The sequence below is a fragment of the Myotis brandtii genome, unplaced genomic scaffold (assembly GCF_000412655.1).
Source record: "Myotis brandtii unplaced genomic scaffold, ASM41265v1 scaffold920, whole genome shotgun sequence".
Classification (NCBI taxonomy): domain Eukaryota; kingdom Metazoa; phylum Chordata; class Mammalia; order Chiroptera; family Vespertilionidae; genus Myotis; species Myotis brandtii.
Genome location: NW_005371792.1, coordinates 13449 through 32977, shown reverse-complemented (window position 1 = coordinate 32977; position 19529 = coordinate 13449). Strand labels below are relative to the sequence as shown.

Sequence of the window (19529 nt, the reverse complement as noted above, 5' to 3'; positions counted from 1 at the left end):
AGTTTGGGGAGAGTTACCCCCATATCCAGTGTCATTGCTCAGCTAAGCCATACCTTAAAAGAGGAAAAGAAATCTCTCTGATACGCAACTCTTTTCGGGCTGAGCAGAAGGCTGGATTTTGTCTAGAGAGGCTGGTTCTCCTTCTGTGATTTGCAAAATCCTAAAAACTGCTTTGCTGACTTGTTCTCCAGAGCAAGGAGTGTGACAAAGTCAAACCTTGATGACTTCAGCAAGTAGAAACCGGCCGCGAATGACTGCACGTCCCCGGGGCCCTGCGCCAGTTCCTCTGCTGCACTCAGAGGCAAGGAGCAGCTCCTGAACCAGAGCCTGTATTTTGGAGGTCGATTTTGTATTTAGAAAGATCGGAACTGCCAAAGAAAGTTCAGTTCTACTTAAGGGTAAAGAGCCCCTTGGAGCTGATATTCCTACCACAGGAAAACACTTCCTTAACTGTACATGTTCAGGACTTATATCCAAATAGTTAGGTCAAACTGATATTTAAAAATAAAAAGGACATATTTTTACATTTTATCTCTTGAAACCTCTTAGGAGCAAAAACAGTGCTTTCATGACATTCGCACCAGCATAACTAATAAATATTTATTCCCAATTATGTTTTGGAAGTAAAATATATTTAAAGATAAAAAAGTAAAATATATTTAAAGCTAAGCACACACGCGCACTTAAAAATGACGAAATCTGTTTAATTTCTGCACGCTGTGTTACATGTTTCAGTTCATCTGGTTAAAAGAAACCTACACGTCATTTTGGTAGATGAGAAGGATGGTTGCTAAACAGAATTTTGCAGGAGTTTCCATTTTCTTTTCAGTTCGGTGTATAACAAAGACACATGCCACCCAGAATGAAGATCATAGATCTTTTATCTTCTTTGATCCCTTTTTCCAGTAACTTGCAATCTGAGCTTGGAAATAACTTGTCCATAGAGCTAACAGGTTTTTCAACTTTTCCTGGTTTGCTAATGTTAGATTGTTCAGCGATATAAAACTCTGCTTTACAAGAAAATCACTTAAAACACAGATTACATCACAAGTCCCAGCTACAATACACATTAGGATGATTTCTTTTCTCCTTAAAAGAAATGTTAGCTACAAAGGAAATACTCCTCCATTTTAATTTCCCGAATGAGAGAATGACTGATGTTTAAAACATTTTTTACAAAAAAATAACAACAAATAGACTTACCTCTTTGAAGAGAATTTGCTTGTAAGTGACTCTGGTGGAGACAGTCACGTAAATCTACATCTTGTTCAGCTCTTTCTTATTTCATCAAAGACAAAAGAGCCTGGGGTGAAAGCTAGGAGCAAAGAGCCTTCCATCCACCCCAGAGGAGGGGACAGAACTGTCTCCTGAGTCCAGGAGCCTCATCACCCGCCACCAGCTGCTGGCTGCCTATTGTTTCTCTGCAAGAGTGACCTCTAACACCTTTTACCGAAGCACTGCAATGCACTCTTAATGGTTGGACGCACACACGGAACACACCACGCGCCAGGCCAACACCTTAAGAGGGTGGGAAGCTCTTTAACCAGGAAGGCTTGCTGAAAATATTTAGCAGTCAGCTCAATTGCACGGAAGCAAATAGTCTTGGTTGCTTTTCAGAAAACAATCCAGCAATATGAGTCAAGTAGACCTGATTTATACGGATCTAAATCAGGAGCCATCTGGGGCTGTGCCTCCACTGCTCCCAAAGCTTCCCACCGCCCCCATTCACCTGAAGTTTAAATTCTGGGCAATGGCATCGCAACGGTTCTGATTTGCCGGGGTCTCTTCGTCTATCTCATTAATGCTCATTTCGTGCCCCATCTTTCTCTGCCACCACAGACACACCTACTCCCCCAGGAAGAAGTCGCTTTGATTTGAGTCTATCTGCCGGACCAAGGCATAGACCAGGCATCTGGAGCAGTGGGAAAATTGTCAGTAATTATTACCTGGGACGTGTGCAGTTGGTTAGAAGTGGGATTTCAGGTGAGCCAAGTTTCGTAAGGACTTTGTCCCTCTGCAAGCTAAGTCCTGTTTCCTGCGTTAGTATCTAAATTTAAATTCTGGGAGCAAACATTAACATTCTGAACACAAACAGGCTGCCGTCCTCCTCCGGGATCAGGTAACTAATGAGCTGTCACATGACCTGAATTTGACTCACCCTTTCTGGCCCAGCGACTGAAGCTTTAAAGTGTCCTTCCTGGGTTTTCTGAATGAGAACAGGGAAGCAAATGAGGATCTGAAGCTCAGCCGGGAGGGAACGGGTGTTGGGTTTCTTGGAGTAGGTGTGTTTTTAGATCTGGATGCTTGTAATTCCAGAGGATCTAAAAGAAAATTGTAAAAATTCTGCGTCATTAAAATATTTCCAGGTAAACGAATCTCATGGAACTTAGGCTTTATTCTCTCTTCCCTCCGCTCTCTCTGGAGTCTGGAGGCGCAGCAGGCATCTCCACATGGAGACCCCAGGACCTGAGGGGCGTCCTGTGCCTCTGATGGTTCTGCCGAGTGGAGAAGATCCATGTGCGCTGCCGACCGCGGTGCCATGGGTACCTCCCCTGCACCAGCCCTGTGAATTTACTCAGCCTGTCTTCCCCATGGCTATCTAAAACCCAAGGTGAGGTGGCCCTAGCTGGTTTGGCTCAGTGGATAGAGTGCCGGCCTGCGGACCGGAGGGTCCCAGTTCAATTCCAGTCAAGGGCACATTCCTCCCTGGCCTGGGCCCTGGTTGGGGCTTGTGCAGGAGGCAACCAATCAATGGGTTTCTCTCACATTGATATCTGTCTGTTCCTCTCTCTTCCATTCTCTCTAAAAATCAATGGAGCCAAACCGGTTTGGCTCAGTGGATAGAGCGCAGGCCTGCGGACTGAAGGTTTCCCAGGTTCGATTCCAGTCAGGGGCATGTACCTTGGTTGCAGGCACATCCCCAGTGGGAGGAGTGCAGGAGGCAGCTGGTCGATGTTTCTCTCTCATCGATGTTTCTAACTCTCTATCCCTCTCCCTTCCTCTCTGTAAAAAATCAATAAAAAAAAAATCAATGGAAAAATGTCCTCGGGTGAGGATTAAAAAACAAATAAATAAATCTATAATAAAAGTGTAATATGCTAATTAGATCGGGCAGCCAAACAACCTCCGGACGTCATTCTGGACATCCTCCTGGATGAAGCTGCGGCAGTGGGGGCCGAGGCAGAGGTGGTTAGGGGTGATCAGGCAGGCAGGTGAGCAGTTAAGGGTGATCAGGCAGGCAGGCAGGCAGGTGAGTGGTTAGGAGCCAGTGGTCCCGGATTGTGAGAGGGATGTCCGACTGCCAGTTTAGGCCCGATCCTACGAGAGGATACGGACCGGGCTGAGGGACACCCCCGCTCCCCTCCCCCCCATGAATTTCATGCACCAGACCTCTAGTAAATAAAGAAAACCTAAGGTTAGGTGTTGGGGACCTCATTCAGTTCTCATGTGCTCTTAACCACCCTGTCCTTCAAAAATTTTTATTTTAGTATTTTAAAACATCGTGATAGGTACAATGTAACTTTCATATCAAAGAGATGAAAGGAAAAGGAAATTAAGCCATGTAAAGTAAAGAATCTATCTCCCTATATATTGCTACATATATGGTTTATATGTACATATGCATGCAATATAAATATGTAGAATATAGATGTATAGATAGCATATAGCTTTACATATGAGTACTAAAAATTCTAAGGCAACATGAACACATACAAAGTCATTTATGCACATTTAGCACACCATCTTTTGGGCATGCTGAGTTTATAAATATTAGAGGAATTCAAGGTAAGGAGAAAGTCACCATAGTATATGAAAGGTTCAGAGTTGGGCCGGGGTTGTGCACCTATGACATGAGACTATAATGTATCAAAAGAGATTTTATTCCAGACACCTGGGTGCAAGTGGGCTGAGACTGAGAAAGGCATCAGAGAAGAGAGCAGGGAGAGAAAGGTTTTTATTAATTTTTGCTGGCTGCAAGCCACTCTGTTGACGTAAGGGTCTGGTCCGTCCTTGGTTCCTCCCATGCCAGGTGTCTTCTGGTTATCTGAGTTATGCTGTGCTCAAGGCTGCAAGCTTTCTGCAAGATATCTGCTAAGCACAGTAAGTTTCTCTCTGCCCTGTTTTATTCTCTTTAACCCTTTCAGTATATATATGGGGTTAATCTAAATATCTGAAATGTGGGTCTTTTTAGATGTATTTGTTTATTATGGGAGTTATAAAATACTGTCAATATGTAAGTTTGGAATTATTGTTACATGTTTTCTGATGTCACCAATGTTAGTCACATATAAACAAAAGTAGTCAATGTGACTATCAGTAGAAAGATACTTTATACTGTTATAGTACATATTTTATAACTTACTAGAGGCCCAGCGCACGAAATTTGTGCGCAGGTACAGTCCCGAATTCGTGTGCAGGTGTGGTCCCTAGGCCTGGCCTGCAATCAGGGCCATCTTCCCTAGCTGCCCGCAGCTGGCCCTGCCCCCCATCACCACCCACCCCCCATTCCTCGTTCGCCATCAGGTGATTGGTGCCTGACAGCCGGGGGAAGGGACCAAGAGGTGGTCAGTGCGCCTCATAGTGACTGGTCCAGTGGTAGTTCTGGTTGTTCTGCCGTTAGGGTCAATTTGCATATTACCCTTTTATTATATAGGATAATGCACGTTGTTATTCTCATTATAGTTCTATGGAAGGTTTTATTATCCTTATTTACAGATTTTAAAAAAGTGATTGGTGAAGGAAAGTGACATGCTGGTTGTCACATAGTTAGACTGTCCACAGAAGATGTTTATTGGAGCTCGCAGGGTTTAAGTTACCAAAGTACCAGAAGGGTCACATCTCCTCTACACCATCCCATCCTTCCCCACCTCTCCTCTGTCTCCTTCTCCTTCTGCATCATCACCACACTAATCTAAGTGCTTACTGTGATCCAGCCCAGTACTTTATACATATAATTTTATTTAATTCTCACAACCACCCTGTGAGGTAAGAATTATCATACCCATTTAAAGATGAGAAAATTGAGGCTTATAGAGAATAGGTAACTTGAATAGAGTCACATGAATTCTGATAGAATAGAGAATGTATATAGGGTGGAGATTTGAATCCAGGGCTTTAAAAAATATTAATGTCTGTGTTCTTAACCACTGTATTATATTGCCTGGTTCTAATAACAGATACCCCAGATATTATAGTACATTTTCAGTTCACTTTTTTTCTTTATCTTTTTATTTAACCACTTTTTTTCTTTCTCCCCCCTGGTGTCTGTGTCCATTGGTTATGCTTATATGCATGCATACAAGTCCTTTGGTTGATCTCTTCCCCTTACCCCCACCCTCCCCTACTTTCCCTCTGAGGTTTGAGCATCTGATCGATGCTTCTCTGTCTCTGGATCAGTTCATGCTTTTCATTGTGTGTGTTATGACAGTTTTGTATCATATTATTTCAAAATAGTCCTAAAGATAAATGGGTTAGAGTCAAGAGCCATTGAGCCATTATCTACAATATTGTGCCATAAGAAAAAACAACAACAAACGAGATGTAAAATTTTTCTCACCATTTTCTGCCATCCCCTTCCTTAGCCTGTATGTAAGGGGTTGTTTTAACATTTGGCTGACATCTGTTTCATTGCAAAACTTTTTTCTTTGAATTTCTTCAAACCATTCACCAGTCACTCCTTGAAGCCATCTGATATCCCTCTTGGTCTTCTGGAGTTTGCTGAAATAAATAAAAATATAAAATACACCCTTAAATTCTTCACATCAAGTGTAAACTCATGTGGATGGGCTAAACTTTACCTAATGGAGACTCTCCATAAACTATAAGTCTGGGGCGGGGGTGGGGGTGGGGGGGGAGGAATTGGCTGTAGTCAGAATTTCCTTTTCACGATTGTGTATATGTATATATATTAATTGTATTCTTCCAAATACACTAACAATCCTCACTTACAAATAAAAAAATAAGTTTTTGCTGGTAGTTAAAATAATCAAATCCATGAGGACAACCTGTCTTGAACATTGTGCAAACCTGACTTAAAATGCATTTAACGACAGATGTTTTAATGACATGTTGAAACTAGAATATTCTAGTTCTGATTACTCATTCATTCATTCATGTTTATTGAGCAATATCCATGTACCAGTCCCTGTGTAGGCAATGGGGATTCAACAATGAATACAACAGACAGGGTATTTACTTGCCCATCCAGTGGTCAAAGATAAAAGAAATTGCAGAAAAGAAATTGTTGAATGTAAGTGGTCCTAGATAATGGAATTCTTTAAACACAAAAACACAAAAGCCCATGAATGAACAGAGAGCTAATACTCAGGGAGTAAGAAGCAGTGTGATTTGAGATAGCTGGCAAAGGAAACCCAAGCACAAATGTGTCTGCCCCCCACTTTCAGAATACCAGAACTGAAATTCTATCATTACTTCTTCCTCCTCCCCTCCCCTATTCTGCTTAGTCCTCTTTCAAATGAAAAACTACTCTAAGTTTTCATTTAATCATTGGTTGTAATAGGTTTTTTGTTTATTTTTTGTTTTTAAATTGGCATACAGTTGGCATACAATATTATATTAGCTTCAGGTGTACAACCTCGTGATTAGACATTTATACAACTTACAAAGTGATCACCCTGATAAATCTAGTACCCATCTGATATTATGCATAGTTATTACAATATTATTGACTATATTTCCTAGGCTGTACTTTACATCCTTGTGACTATTCTGTAACTTCCCATTTGTACTTCTGAATCCCTTCACCTTTTTCAACCACCCTCTAACCCCCCTCCCATCTGGCAACCATCAAAATTTTCTCTGTATCTGTAAGTCTGTTTCTATTCTGCTTATTTATTTTGTTTTTTATATTTCACATATAAGTGAAATCATCTGGCATTTGTCTTTCTCTGTCTGGTTTATTTCACTTAATATAATACCCTCTAAGCCCACCCATCTTGTTGCAGATAGCTACATTTCCTTTTTTATTTTTTTTATTTTTATGGCTGAGTCATACCTCATTGTATATATGCACCACTTCTTTATCCATTCATCTGTTGTTGGACACTTGGGTTGCTTCCATAGCGTGGCTATTGTAAATAATGCTGCAATAAGCATATGGATGTATTTTTTTGATGTAGTGTTTTGGATTTCTTTGGATAAATATCCAGAAGTAGAAATGCTGGGCCCTTCTTTGTCACTTCTTATAACCTTTGTTTTAAAGTCTATTTTATCTGGCATCAGTATTGCTTCCCCGGCTTTTTTGTTTTATTTTGTTTTCATTTTCATGAAATATCTTTTTCCATCCATTTGCATTCAGTTTGTGTGTGTCTTTCAATCTGAAGTGAGGGTCTTGCAGACAGCATATGTAAGGGGCTTGTTTTATTATCCATTCAGTCACTGTATATCTTTTGATTGGAGCATTTAATTCATTTGCATGTAAAGTAACTGTTGATAGAGATGTATTTATTGCCATCTTACTATTCATATTTTTTATCCTTTTCTTCTTTTTTTCTTCTTCTTTTTTTGGTGCCCTTGCCTGGGAATTGAACCCACGACCCTAGGGTCTGTGGGCTGACACTCTAACCACTGAGAAAAATCAGCCAGGGCTCTTCTTTTTAAAAAATTCTCACTGGAGGATATGTGTTTGGGTTTTTTTATTATTATTGATTTTGAGAGAGAGAGAGAGAGAGAGAGAGAGAGAGAGATTGAGATTGGTTGTCTCTTGCACATGCCCTGATGGGGGGTTGAACCTACAATTTAGGTATGTGCCCTGACTGGGAACCGAACCCACAACTTTTTAGTGTGTAGGACAATACTCCAACCAACTGAGCCACCAGGGGAGGACTTTCTCCTTTTTCTTAAAGAAGACCCTTTAATAATTTTTGTAATACTGACTTGGTGGAGATGAACTCCTTTAGTTTTTTCTTGTCTGTGAAGCTGTGCTTTTTTGTTTGTTTATTAATCCTCATCCAAGGATATTTTTCCCAAGGTGATTTTTAGAGAGAGTGGAAGGGAGGGGGAGAGACAGAGAGAAACAACGATGTGAGAGAGACACATTGACTGCTTGCTTCCTGCATGTGCTCCAACCCAGGCTTGAGATCAAGCCTGCAACTGAGGTACGTACCCTTGACTGTAATCAAACCCAAGACCATTCAATCCACAGGTTGATGCTCTATCCAGCTAGGGCTGAAGCTCTTTATCTGACCTTCAATTCTAAATGATAGCTTTGCTGGGTCATCTTGGTTGCATGTTCTTGCTTTTCATCACTTTGAATATTTTGAATCCCTTTTGGCCTGCAAAGCTTCTGCTAAGAAATTAGCTGACAGTCTTATAGGAGCTGCCATGTAAGTAACTAATTGCTTTCCTCTTGCTTTTAGGTTCTCTCTTTGTCTTTAACCTTTAATTATGACGTGTCTTGATGTGGGCCCCTTTGGGTTTATCTTGTTTGGGACTCTCTGTGCTTCCTAGATTGTATTTCTATTTCCTTCATCAAGTTAAGGAAGTTTTATGTCATATTTTTTCAAATAGGTTTTCAATTTCTTGCTCTTTCTCTTCTCCTTCTGGTACCCACCTGATGCGAATGTTGATATGCTTGAAGTTGTCCCAGAGACTCCTTACACTATTCTCATTTTTTTTTTGGATTTGTTTTTCTTTTTGCTGTTTTGATTGGGTGTTTTCTGCTTCTTTATTTGCCAAATCATTGATTTAATTCCCTACTTCATCTAGTCTCCTGCTGATTCCCTATAATTTATTCTTCATTTCAGTATTCTTTATTTCTGATGGTTCTTTTTATAGTTTTCATATCCCTTTTTATGCTGTTGACATTTGCACTAAGTTCCTTGAGCATCCTTATAACCATTGGGACTTGTTTCTTTGTCTCCTTATTTTGGCTGCTTCCCTGTGTTTGTTATTATGTATTAGGTGGGGCTGCTATGTCTCCTGAACTTGCTAGAGTGGCCTTATGTAGGGCCCAGTGGTACAGCCTCCCCAGACACCAGAGCTGGGTGCTGCAGGTGTGCCCTATGTATGCTGTGTGCATTGTCCTGGTGTAGTTTATCCTTGATGGCTGTTGGCACCTCAATGGGAGAGATTCATCCTCCTCCCAGGTCAGATGGTTTTGAGGACTGGCTATGACTACAATGGAGGATTGACTGTGCAGGGGCTGACCTCATGGAGCAGGACTCACTTAAGTGGGGCTTTGGTACCCATCATGTCCACCCTTTGAGTGTATTGCTTGTGGCGATGATTGGGGGTGCTTTGGTGTCGTCTGAAGCTGTCCACTGGGTGCACTGCCTCTGGTGCTTCTTGGGAAGTGAAGGCCAAGGTCAGCTGCCACTTGTTCCCTACTTGGGGCCAGCCAGCATGAGCTATAAAATGATCTGCAGATGGCTGCTACTTGTGCTGGGCTTGCAGGTACCCAGTCCAGGCCAAGCTACAAACCAAGGCTGGCTGCTGCTTGTGCCAGGCCTGGGACAAACTAGTGAGGGGCAGATGACATGCAGAGGCCAGATACTCCTTGCTTGAGGAATTTTAGGAAAGTCTGAAGCATAAGCCAAGACAGGCCCTTTGTATGGAAAAGCCACTGGAAATGACTTAGATGGATCCAAAAGTTGGCTGGGGCAAGGTCTCAGGGCATCACTAGGGCAAGGCAAATAGTGTTAGTCAGGTTGATGGAGACTTAGATATAGTGCCTACCTTCTGGCTTTGTTGGGGGAGGACTCAGCAAAGGAACAATGGCCTCTGCCAGCACTTCTGTCTAGGACAGTGGTCGGCAAACTGCGGCTCGGCAAACCAGGGCTCGCGAGCCACATGCGGCTCTTTGGCCCCTTCAGTGTGGCTCTTCCACAAAAATACTGGCTCTTCCACAAAATACTGACTTCTGCGCATGGGCCACGAAGTTTCAATCGCACTGTATGTGCACGCCCGCACGTGGTATTTTGTGGAAGAGCCACACTGAAGGGGCCAAAGAGCCGCAGTTTGCTGACCACGGGTCTAGGATAAAGCTCCCCCTCCAGCCCTTACCCTGATGCCATACAATTCAGTTTCTCTCTGTATGTCCCCGGTGCCTTCAGAGTGATGCCTCAATGCTGGAGCTCAGAGGAAGTAAGTCCAAGTAAGTCTGTGCTTGGGCCCTTTAAGAGGAATACCTGGGACTCCAGCGCCTTCCTCTCACTCAGCCACAATCTCTTTATCTGGTTTTCACAGCCAGAAGTTATTGGGGACTTATTGGCACTCAAACCCTGGGCTGGGGGTTTTGATGTGGGACTGGAACCCTTCACTCCTTACCGGGAACCTCCTCAGCCGAGATATCCCTTCCGATTGCCACACAAGGGTATGAAACCAGCCTGTTCTGACTCTCTGCCCCTTTTTTTAGTCTCAATGTGGCTTCTTCTTTATATCCTTAGTTATAGGACTTCTGTTCAGCTAGATTTCAGGTGATTCTGCATGATGGTTGTTCTGTTTAGTTGCAATTTTGATATTGTTGTGAGGGTTTCTGAGTACATTTACCTGCACCGCCATCTTGACCAGAACCTTATGATTGTTTTTAAAAAGCAGACCATTATGTCCAGCCAGTGTTGCTCAGTGGTTGAGCATTGACCAGTGAACCAGGAGGTCACAGTTCGATTCCCAGTCAGGGCACATGCCCGGGTTGTGGGCTCGATCCCCAGTTGGGGGCATGCAAGAGGCAGCTGATCAATGATTCTCTCACATCATTGATGTTTCTATCTCACCCTCTCCCTTCCGCTCTGAAATAAAAAAATATATATATATATATATATATATGTTAAAGGTCATTTTGCTCTATTTCAGGAGGCCCCTAGAAGTGTTTGGAAATGGGAAGTGCTCAGTCCAGAGGGAGACAGCCCTGAGGCAAACAGAGCAGAGAGGGGAGTTTGAAGAAACTGACAACTGTCATGAAGAGGCAGCTTGGCATAGCACTGATGAAAAAGTCAGGCTTGCTGCTGGGTTCAAACTTGGGAAGTTCTGCTGTTCTGGAAAGAATTTCATGTGACTCTGCAGTGGTTGTTTTTTATCCAGGGTCCTCAGTGAAGCACACGTTTTAGGGACCTTGCACTACTAAGAAGGTGGTGTGCAAGACAGCTGCAGAGTGGCATTTTGGAGTTAAAGGCAATGAACTGAGGTAGTTGCAACTCAGGCTCCTGCTTGGGGCTATGATACTGTCGTTTTATAAAATAATTGAGAAGGAAGCCAGAGGCCATCCTGCCCAGACTTGCATTTTGAAAAGCATTAGGCAACAATCATTAGGTCCAGCCTACATAATTTGCACTAGTGCTTCCCATTTTGCCATTGCCACCCCTCTGACAAAAGCTCACTCCTATCTTTATTGCTACTTCCCTTACTAAAGTATCAGATACCCCCCCCCTTTTATTAAATGTTTTAATTGATTTCAGAGAGAGGAAGGGAGAGGGAGAGAGATAGAAGCATCAATGATGAAAGAGAATCATTGATCAGCTGCCTCCTGCACGCCCCCTACTGGGGATGGAGCCCATAACCCAGGCCTGTGCCCTGATGGGGAATTGAACTGTGATCTCCTGGTTCATTGGTTGATGCTCAACCAAGGAGCCACACCAGCCAGGCAATAGCCCTCTTTTCTGTTTTGTCACTTTGTCTTTTACCATGAAATTGCCTTACAGCCAATTAGTTGTATGGTCAAAATATTTGCAGCAAAGATGTTTATGGTAAAAATGCTTACACTGAACATGCAGGACACAGTTTTTCACATGGTTGTAATAAATCTTATTCAATATGTATTTGTGGAAGGTCTCCTATGGTGCAGATACAGAGGTATAATGGTGAGCAGAGCAGATATGTTTTTAAAAAATATGTTTTTATTGATTTTAAAGAGAGGAAGGGAAAGGGAGAGACGGGGGGAGAGAGAGAGAAAGAGAGAAGGAGAGAGGTCAAATGAGCGAAACATTGATCGGCTGCTTCCCACACATAACCCAACTGGGAATTGAGCCCTCAACCTGGGCATGTGCCCTGACTAGGAATAGAACCTGTAACCCTTTTAATAGCATCTATTAAAAAGTAAATAGATGCTATGAGAGCATGTACTAGTAAGAAGGGGACCTGGTCTGAGGCAGCAGCAAAGATTTCCCTACGAAGATGACAAATGGCCTGAAGGTTGAAGGATAAAGGATGAGGCAAAGGGTCATGGGCAGGAAGAGTTTTCTAAGCAGAAGAGTAGCAGCCGTGGAGCAAGTGGCCCAAGGAAGACACAAGGAACTGAAACCAGGCCCACCTGGCTGAGGGTGGAGATGGAGAAGACACTGAAGGGAGAGGAGGCGGCAGCTGGCTGCCAGGTCAGGCAGTGTTTGGGGTTGGGTGGAAGCTTGGCATTCAGTTCTGGAGCAATGAGAAAGCACTGAGGATGTGGCAGGGCATCATGACACATCTGACTTGCATTTGGAGAGAATATTCCAGTGGCATACAGGAGAGATAAAATTGACCCCCAAGTGTCCACCAAGCAGTGAAGTGACTTTGCAGGGTTAGGGACAGAGACATGTCTAGGAAGACTCCCAGATTTTTGATTTTCATGGGTACATAGAAGATGCTATTCATAGACACAATGCTCATATAATCTAAAAAAATAAACCCCAACATTTTAAACACCTTTAACATTACTCATCTTGGGAGCAATCATGAAATATTTGCACAATATTCAAGCTAGTATATTTTTCATAATTTATTTATTATTGCTCTGGTGTAGAACATTGAGATTTCCCCCTTATAAATACTGCTGTAGTGAATATCAGAAGCATTTTCTATTTTTACAGTGCCTATGACAGACACCGAAGTAAAATTATTGGTCAAAAAGTCGAAACATTTTTGTGATTCTTCATACACATTACCCAATGCTTCTCAAAATGGCTGTAGCGTTATTACTTGTGCCAGCAATGTGCAAGAATGTCCTTAGGCATCCTTGGGAGACTGATATTATTATTTTGAGTATTTTTATTTTCTGAATTTAATACTTTCAAGGTATAATTGTGGGTGGCTATTTTTCTTTAAAATTTTTTTTATTTTCTTTGCTTAACAAAATATGCCACATTTCTTTGATAAATAGTAAGGTTTGAACACTTTCCCATGTTCGTTTACTAATTACATTTTGTATTTTGGCAGTTGTACATTTTATCAATTTATGAATCCATGTCTCAGAGTTTTTCATTGGACTAAGGCATGATTAATAAAAATACGAACTAATTGCTCTAAATACTTCTCCCAGGTTTCTGACTTTCATCCTGATTAAATGTGAATGTTGGGCCATAGAAAACGCATTCTGCCTAGGCTAGAGTAGGTAAAACATAATTGATCTGTAGGTGTGCATATGCTAATATTTGTCTCATGAAAACCATGAGAAATAAAACGCAGACAGTAGTTACAAGCAGATACATAAAAGGGCAAGATTTTGGAGAAATTCAACAACTTTTAAAGAAGAACTATTTCAAGATTAACCCTGGGGAGCATTGTCAGGAAAGTGGGGAACATGTACAGCCAGAAAATTCAAGGGTAAAGTAGTAAAAAAAAAAAAAATAGCACTGTGTTTACCTATTACCAATGAAGCAAAACATAAATAGTTCTAGCCTTTAAAGTAAGGATAACCCAGAAAGGGAAACTGGGAAATGCCACAAACATCTAAACTCTCTGTGTACTTATAGCTCAGCTCCGTAGTCTTAGACACTCAAGAATCCTATGTACTACAAAACAGCCTGTACATTTATAATGGTTAAGTGAGCTTTTTGTAGTAAAAGGAGCATAATTGTAAACCAGTGGTTTAGACTCATTCATTTACTTAGAAGTAAAGTATCAAATTAGCTCAACACTAGCAAAAGAAATTCTGAACATAAAGTAGGGTGCCCTGATATGTGAGACTTAAGAGGGCAGTATTTTTCAGTCTCAGCTGGCTTTAGTCTGACAGAGGTAACATTTGCTTACAAGTGGAACTCAACCAAGTTCATTGCCACCCTGCTTGAGACTCTTCCTCACCTACATTGGTTTGTTATACACTCAGCCAGCCATCTAGAGCAGACAATCCACTTTATGCCAATGAGAAGAACCTCGGGGTTACACATGGCATGCATATAGATAAATTACAAGTGCACAACTGGTTTGCTTCATCAGTCCAGCTTGACTCAACATTATCATGAGGACTGCTGACTACACTTGTAATTTGTCCTAGCCCCAGGCTGGTTAACTTGACTAAGTTAAATCAGGTCTTCTCTTGCTGGGCCATATCGTCTTGGCCCTCTGCTCCGAGGCAAAATGCTCCTCCTTCATTTGCAGGAATCTTAGCCTGCCCTGTGCCGCCTTGGATTCCATTCCAGCATCTCCCAAACGAATCTGCCCTCTGACGTTCCTCCTCCTGAGTTAGATTTGTCTCCTTTATTTTCCATCCTTGAGTAATGAAGCAAATCCCCTTCTTTATTTTCTCCAACTGTGCCCTTGCTGATCTTTGCTACTCACTTTTTTTTTGTTCACCTTTATTCTGAGCAGGTGTTTGTCCTCATATTTATTTCCATGACTAATTGATCATGTCCTACCCATTTGCAATGTGCGCAGTAAATGATAGTTGTCCCTTTATCTCCCTTCTTTGGCCCCACTTGTCTGCTTTCTGTGAATCAAACCCTAGCCCGTTCTTGAGTTGCCTTCAGACAGTAGAAAGAGCAGTGGAGGAGGCTCAGGTTTATTTGGATGATTTGGGCCAAATATTTAACTTTCTTGGCTTTATTTTCCTGGTTTGCTAAGGATGGTTAGATAAAGTGGTACCCTGTTATGAAGCAGGCCTCCCTAATTCCTCTCTAAAGGCACTTTTTCTCCATGTGACTTTGTCACTTCTCCTCGACCTTGAACCTGGGCTGGCCTTGTGCTTGCTCAGACCAGCTGAAAGTGACAAAGTGAAATGTGAGGTCTTGCAGCTTCTGCTCTCTCCCTCCTGGAATCTTGATACTGCCGCATACAGAAGCTCGGGCTAGCTTCCTTGAGCATGAGGTCCTGTTCAGAGGGAGGCCCCGTGAAGCACATCACCAACCACCGGACTGGTGAGTTAATGATCAGAATTCCTTTAAGCTTTGGGGTGGTTTGTTATGCACAATTTAAAAACATGAACAAAGATGAGATCATCTTGAAGATATCTTCTAGTCTAAAATGTTTGATCAAAAGACTCATCATTCCTACATCAGATTTAAATCATTAAGAAATCTTATAAAACTAAAAAGGGCCTTAAAACACCAACCTCCCAGTCTTCAGATGAAATAATAATAATTACAAATAATAACAGCGGATGCTATGTATGGAGTGCCTACTATCTCCAAGGACTTTGACATCTTTTTTGCTAATCCTCACAACACTCGGAGGTACAGATGTCCACATTTAGAGACGGCATTCAACTCGGCAGACTGGATTTGTTGCACTGGGACGGGAAATCACACTTCAATTCTAAAGCCCCTGTCCTCCTAATCTTCTATCTCGCCGCCTCTGGGTATTACTAACCCCACTACTAAGCAATGCAGCTGGTATAAGCTTAAAGTTACCTTTGCCATTTAAAAATATGGTAATGATAATTTAAAAATGATTGACAAATTTTGAAAGCAAACAAGTCCCTGAAGCCCTAAGACAGAAATTGTATCTTCCATTTCCTTGTCAGAAAAATCTCAACTATTTCTCAAAATAGTTCCCTTTACCAGTTCCTCTTGCCAAGGGCATCAATTCCTCTTTTTTTATGTTTTCACCCCCCTTTTTTGTCTCAGCACTCACATTTTTCCCTCCACTTTCTTACTTTCTTGGCTTTTGTACACATGGTGTTCTTTCATAGCTGAACTTCCCTTACCTGACCCATCTTATTACACCTTGTTCTGACTTCTAGGCAGTTAAGCATCTTGATCCCTATCAACCATCTACTCTTGGTTTCAAGGACCTTTTGCCAAATAGTCTCCAAATCCCCTACCCCATGTTGGCTTTCCAGGTTCAGTCATCAGTGAACCGTAGAACGAATTGTTCAATTATACCGAGTTCTGGAAAAGTGAGATTGTCGCCTGATTTATAAGAGATCAAAGCAGCACAAAGTTTTCCTCCCATAGAGGAATTCAAACACATTTTTGTTTCATGTTGCCCAGCAGCCACAACACACAGAAAACCACAGATGGTGTGCATGGGGCAGGAACTGTTTTCCGAGTCAGAGCTTAAACGTTGGATTAATGCCACAATGGAAGCTGGATAATCTGTCCTTTGAAAGACCTTTACAAAATCCCAAAACTGCAAGGAAACTCAGGAAAGTGTTGCCCCTTTGTTTTTCTGCCCCAGAAAGGTGATACTTCCAGGTACAGATTTCTTAGGGCTCATCCTCTAGGGCAGTGGTTCTCAACCTTCCTAATGCCACGACCCTTTAATACAGTTCCTCATGTTGTGGTAACCCCCAATTTCATTGTTACAAATTGAACATAATTAAAGCATAGTGATTAATCACAAAACCAATATGTAATTATATATGTGTTTTCCGATGGTCTTAGGCGACCCCTGTGAAAGGGTTGTTCGACCCCTAAAGGGGTCGCGACCCACAGGTTGAGAACCTCTGCTCTAGGGAAAGCTTTAGGACAACTGTTGCGCGCTCTCAGCCAGGAAGGGGCAGAGTAAAGAAAGCAAAAGCCCCGGTCAGGGGCTGCCCCAGCAGCATTGCAATCCAGGGCCTGGCTCCTCTACCTGCTGAACTTCTAACAAGATTGCTTTTTGAGAGCCTTCCCCCTGTCACCAGAACCTGTTCTTCGGTTCAGCTGGCAGCCAAGACTCAGGGAAGGGCAGGGATTAGAAAAGCAAGCAGGTTTCTGGGGAAAATGTGCTCTTTTGAGAGTAAAGTTAAGCCACCGAAGGAAGCCTGAGGGAAGGGAAGCTCAGATAAAGAAAAGCGATACTGTCTAAAGCAAGCAACAATGACAAAACAACAGATCTTTAGAACTCAAAGAGTAGCAGCAAAATAATGGCACCAGCATGCAAGCCACACTGGATAATCAGCCCGTTTAAACGCCTTGAATGGCTGTGGCTGGGGTTGCCCAATCTAGAATAAAAGACAGTCTTTTCTATATTTTAAATTGGGAATTGTAACCTTCCTGGATATTTATCCTCATGTGACACACAGTCACAACAGAGGGGGGAAATAAACTGTCTGAGTAATACCAATGATGTGTAATTCCCTTACTAGTTCAGATCACAGCGAGTGACGTCTTACCAATGCATCACCCTAAAGAAGGTGCTGTAGAAAGTCTGGCTGTCCATCCACTCTAAGGTCAAACTGAGAGTTTAAGGCCCGATTCTTCATGTAGATATCAGGGCTTTTCTGTTTTTCTAGATTTATCTTATCTTTTTAAAACCCATTTATTCTTTTTACTCACGCCACCTGGGAAAGCACCCAGGGTCACCTCTGTATTTACCAGATTATACTGAGTAACTCGTCATGTACCTGTTTGGGCCTCTGTATTTTAGCCTGAAGAGTCCCAGTCTTCCATATTGTTCCCAGGTGTCAATTGCCCTTTCATGGCCTTTGCCTGTTGCTTCTCTCTGGCTCCTTCACATTCCAGATTCAAACAGAGAGTGCATTTACGGAAGATGGAGGTAAAATTTTGTGTTGTATCTAGTACAAAATTTTGTGTTGTATCTAGTACCTTCATAATGCTATGGGAACGCCAAACCCCGCAACCGCACTGTGCTCCCCGGGGAGGAAATTGGGCCTGTCATTAAGTGCTAAGCATATGTTTTGTGACAGCCACTGCACTGGGTGCTTCCACATAAGTTATCTCATTTAATCACCGCAGGTGAGGTGACATTATTATCCTCATTTTACAGTAAGAGGAACTGAAACCAGGAAAGGTAAAACAGCTTGTCTGTGGTTATAAAGTGGTGAGTGAAAGAGCTAGGCTTCTACCTCGCTTCTGACCCTGCTCCCCAGCACGGTAACAGGGGCTGAGTGACTACAGGTATTATTTCCCAGAGCCTGTCTCTGCACTCTTTTTCATCCTAGTTGTCTTGCCATTAGTCTGTCAGCTCACTAAGCAGAGACGGGACTTTCTGAAAACACAGCAAGCAGTGATGAAATATTTGTTGAATAAACCAACAAATAAATACAAGAGAATTGAAAACTAGCGTTTTTAGCCTTTGCTTCCTACTTATTCCTCTTTATACATCTGCTCAGACATCTTCCACTGAAATGTGTAAGGCAAGAGTTAATGCAAATTGGCAGCGTTACTTACAATAGCCCAGACATGCAAGCAACTCAACAGCCCTTCAACAGACAAGAGGGATTAAAAAGCTGTGGTAAAACTAAAAAGAAAATAAACAAATGGGACTACATCAAAATAAAAAGCTTCTGCACAGCAAAAGAAACCATCAACAAAACAAGAAAGCCCACTGCATGGGAGAACATATTTGCCAATGTTATCTCTGATAAGAGTTTAATCTCTAGCATTTACAAGGAACTCATACAACTTAACAAAAGGAAGATACACAATCCAATCAAAAAATGGGCAAAGGACCTAAATAGACACTTTTTGAAAGAGGACATTCAGAAAGCCAAGAGACATATGAAAACATGCTCAAAGTCACTGATCATCCAAGAGATGCAAATCAAAACAACAATGAGGTACCATCTCACACCTGTCAGAGCAGCTATCATTAACAAAGCAACAAATGACAAGTGCTGGAGACGATGCAGAGAAAAGGGAACACTCGTGCACTGCTGGTGGGAATGCAGACTGGTGCAGCCATTGTGGAAAACAGTATGGCGTTTGCTCAAAAAATTAAAAATGGAACTCCCATTTGACCCAGTAATACCACTTCTAGGAATATATCCCAAGAAAACAGAAACACCAATCAGAAAGGATTATATGCACCCCTATGTCCATAGCAGTGCAATTTACAATAGCTAAGATTTGGAAACAGCCTAAATGCCCATCAGCAGATGAATGGATTAGAAAACTGTGGTACATCTACACAATGGAATACTATGCTGCTGTAAAAAAGAAGGAATTCTTACCATTCGCAACAGCATGGATAGATCTGGAGAGCATTATGCTAAGTGAAATAAGCTAGTCAGTGAAAGATTAATACCACATGATCTCACTCATTTATGGATAATAAAGAACATTGCAAACTGTTGAACAAAAATAGACAGAGGCAAAGAAGCATCAAACAGACTGTCAAACTACAGCGGGAAGATAGGGGAGGATTTGGCGAGTAAGGAATCAACCGAAGGATTTGTATGCATGCATATAAGCACAACCAACAGACGCAAGACACTGGGGGCAGGGAGGACGAGGGCAAGTGCTGGGGGGTAGAGGAGGCCGGGGGGAGGTCAGTGGGAAAAAAAAAAGAGAGACATATGTACTACTATTTGTAATACCTAAACAATAAAAATTTTTAAAAAGCAGCTGTGGTACATTTATAATGGAATGGTACTCAGCCACACACACACGAAAAGAAATCTTACCATTTGCAACAGCATGGATGGACTTGGAGGGTAT

At 42.1% G+C, this 19529-nt stretch overlaps 1 protein-coding gene across 3 annotated transcripts in view; it reads right to left on the bottom strand.

Annotated features, from left to right (window-relative positions):
* Positions 1-19529, bottom strand: part of EXPH5 (exophilin 5) — a 56256-nt gene that overhangs the window by 27821 nt on the left and 8906 nt on the right. Inside the window, exons 2-3 of one of the 3 annotated variants that reach the window (XM_014532891.1) lie at positions 5558-5718; positions 2159-2321 (exon numbers count right to left, since the gene is read on the bottom strand). In XM_014532891.1, coding sequence (XP_014388377.1) covers positions 2159-2321; positions 5558-5609 — 215 coding nt within the window. In that variant the 5' untranslated portion in view covers positions 5610-5718. Of the gene's footprint in view, positions 1-1203; positions 1354-1946; positions 2039-2158; positions 2322-5557; positions 5719-19529 lie in introns of those variants that run through there. The other 2 variants (XM_014532893.1, XM_005885655.2) reach the window with 2 other exon arrangements.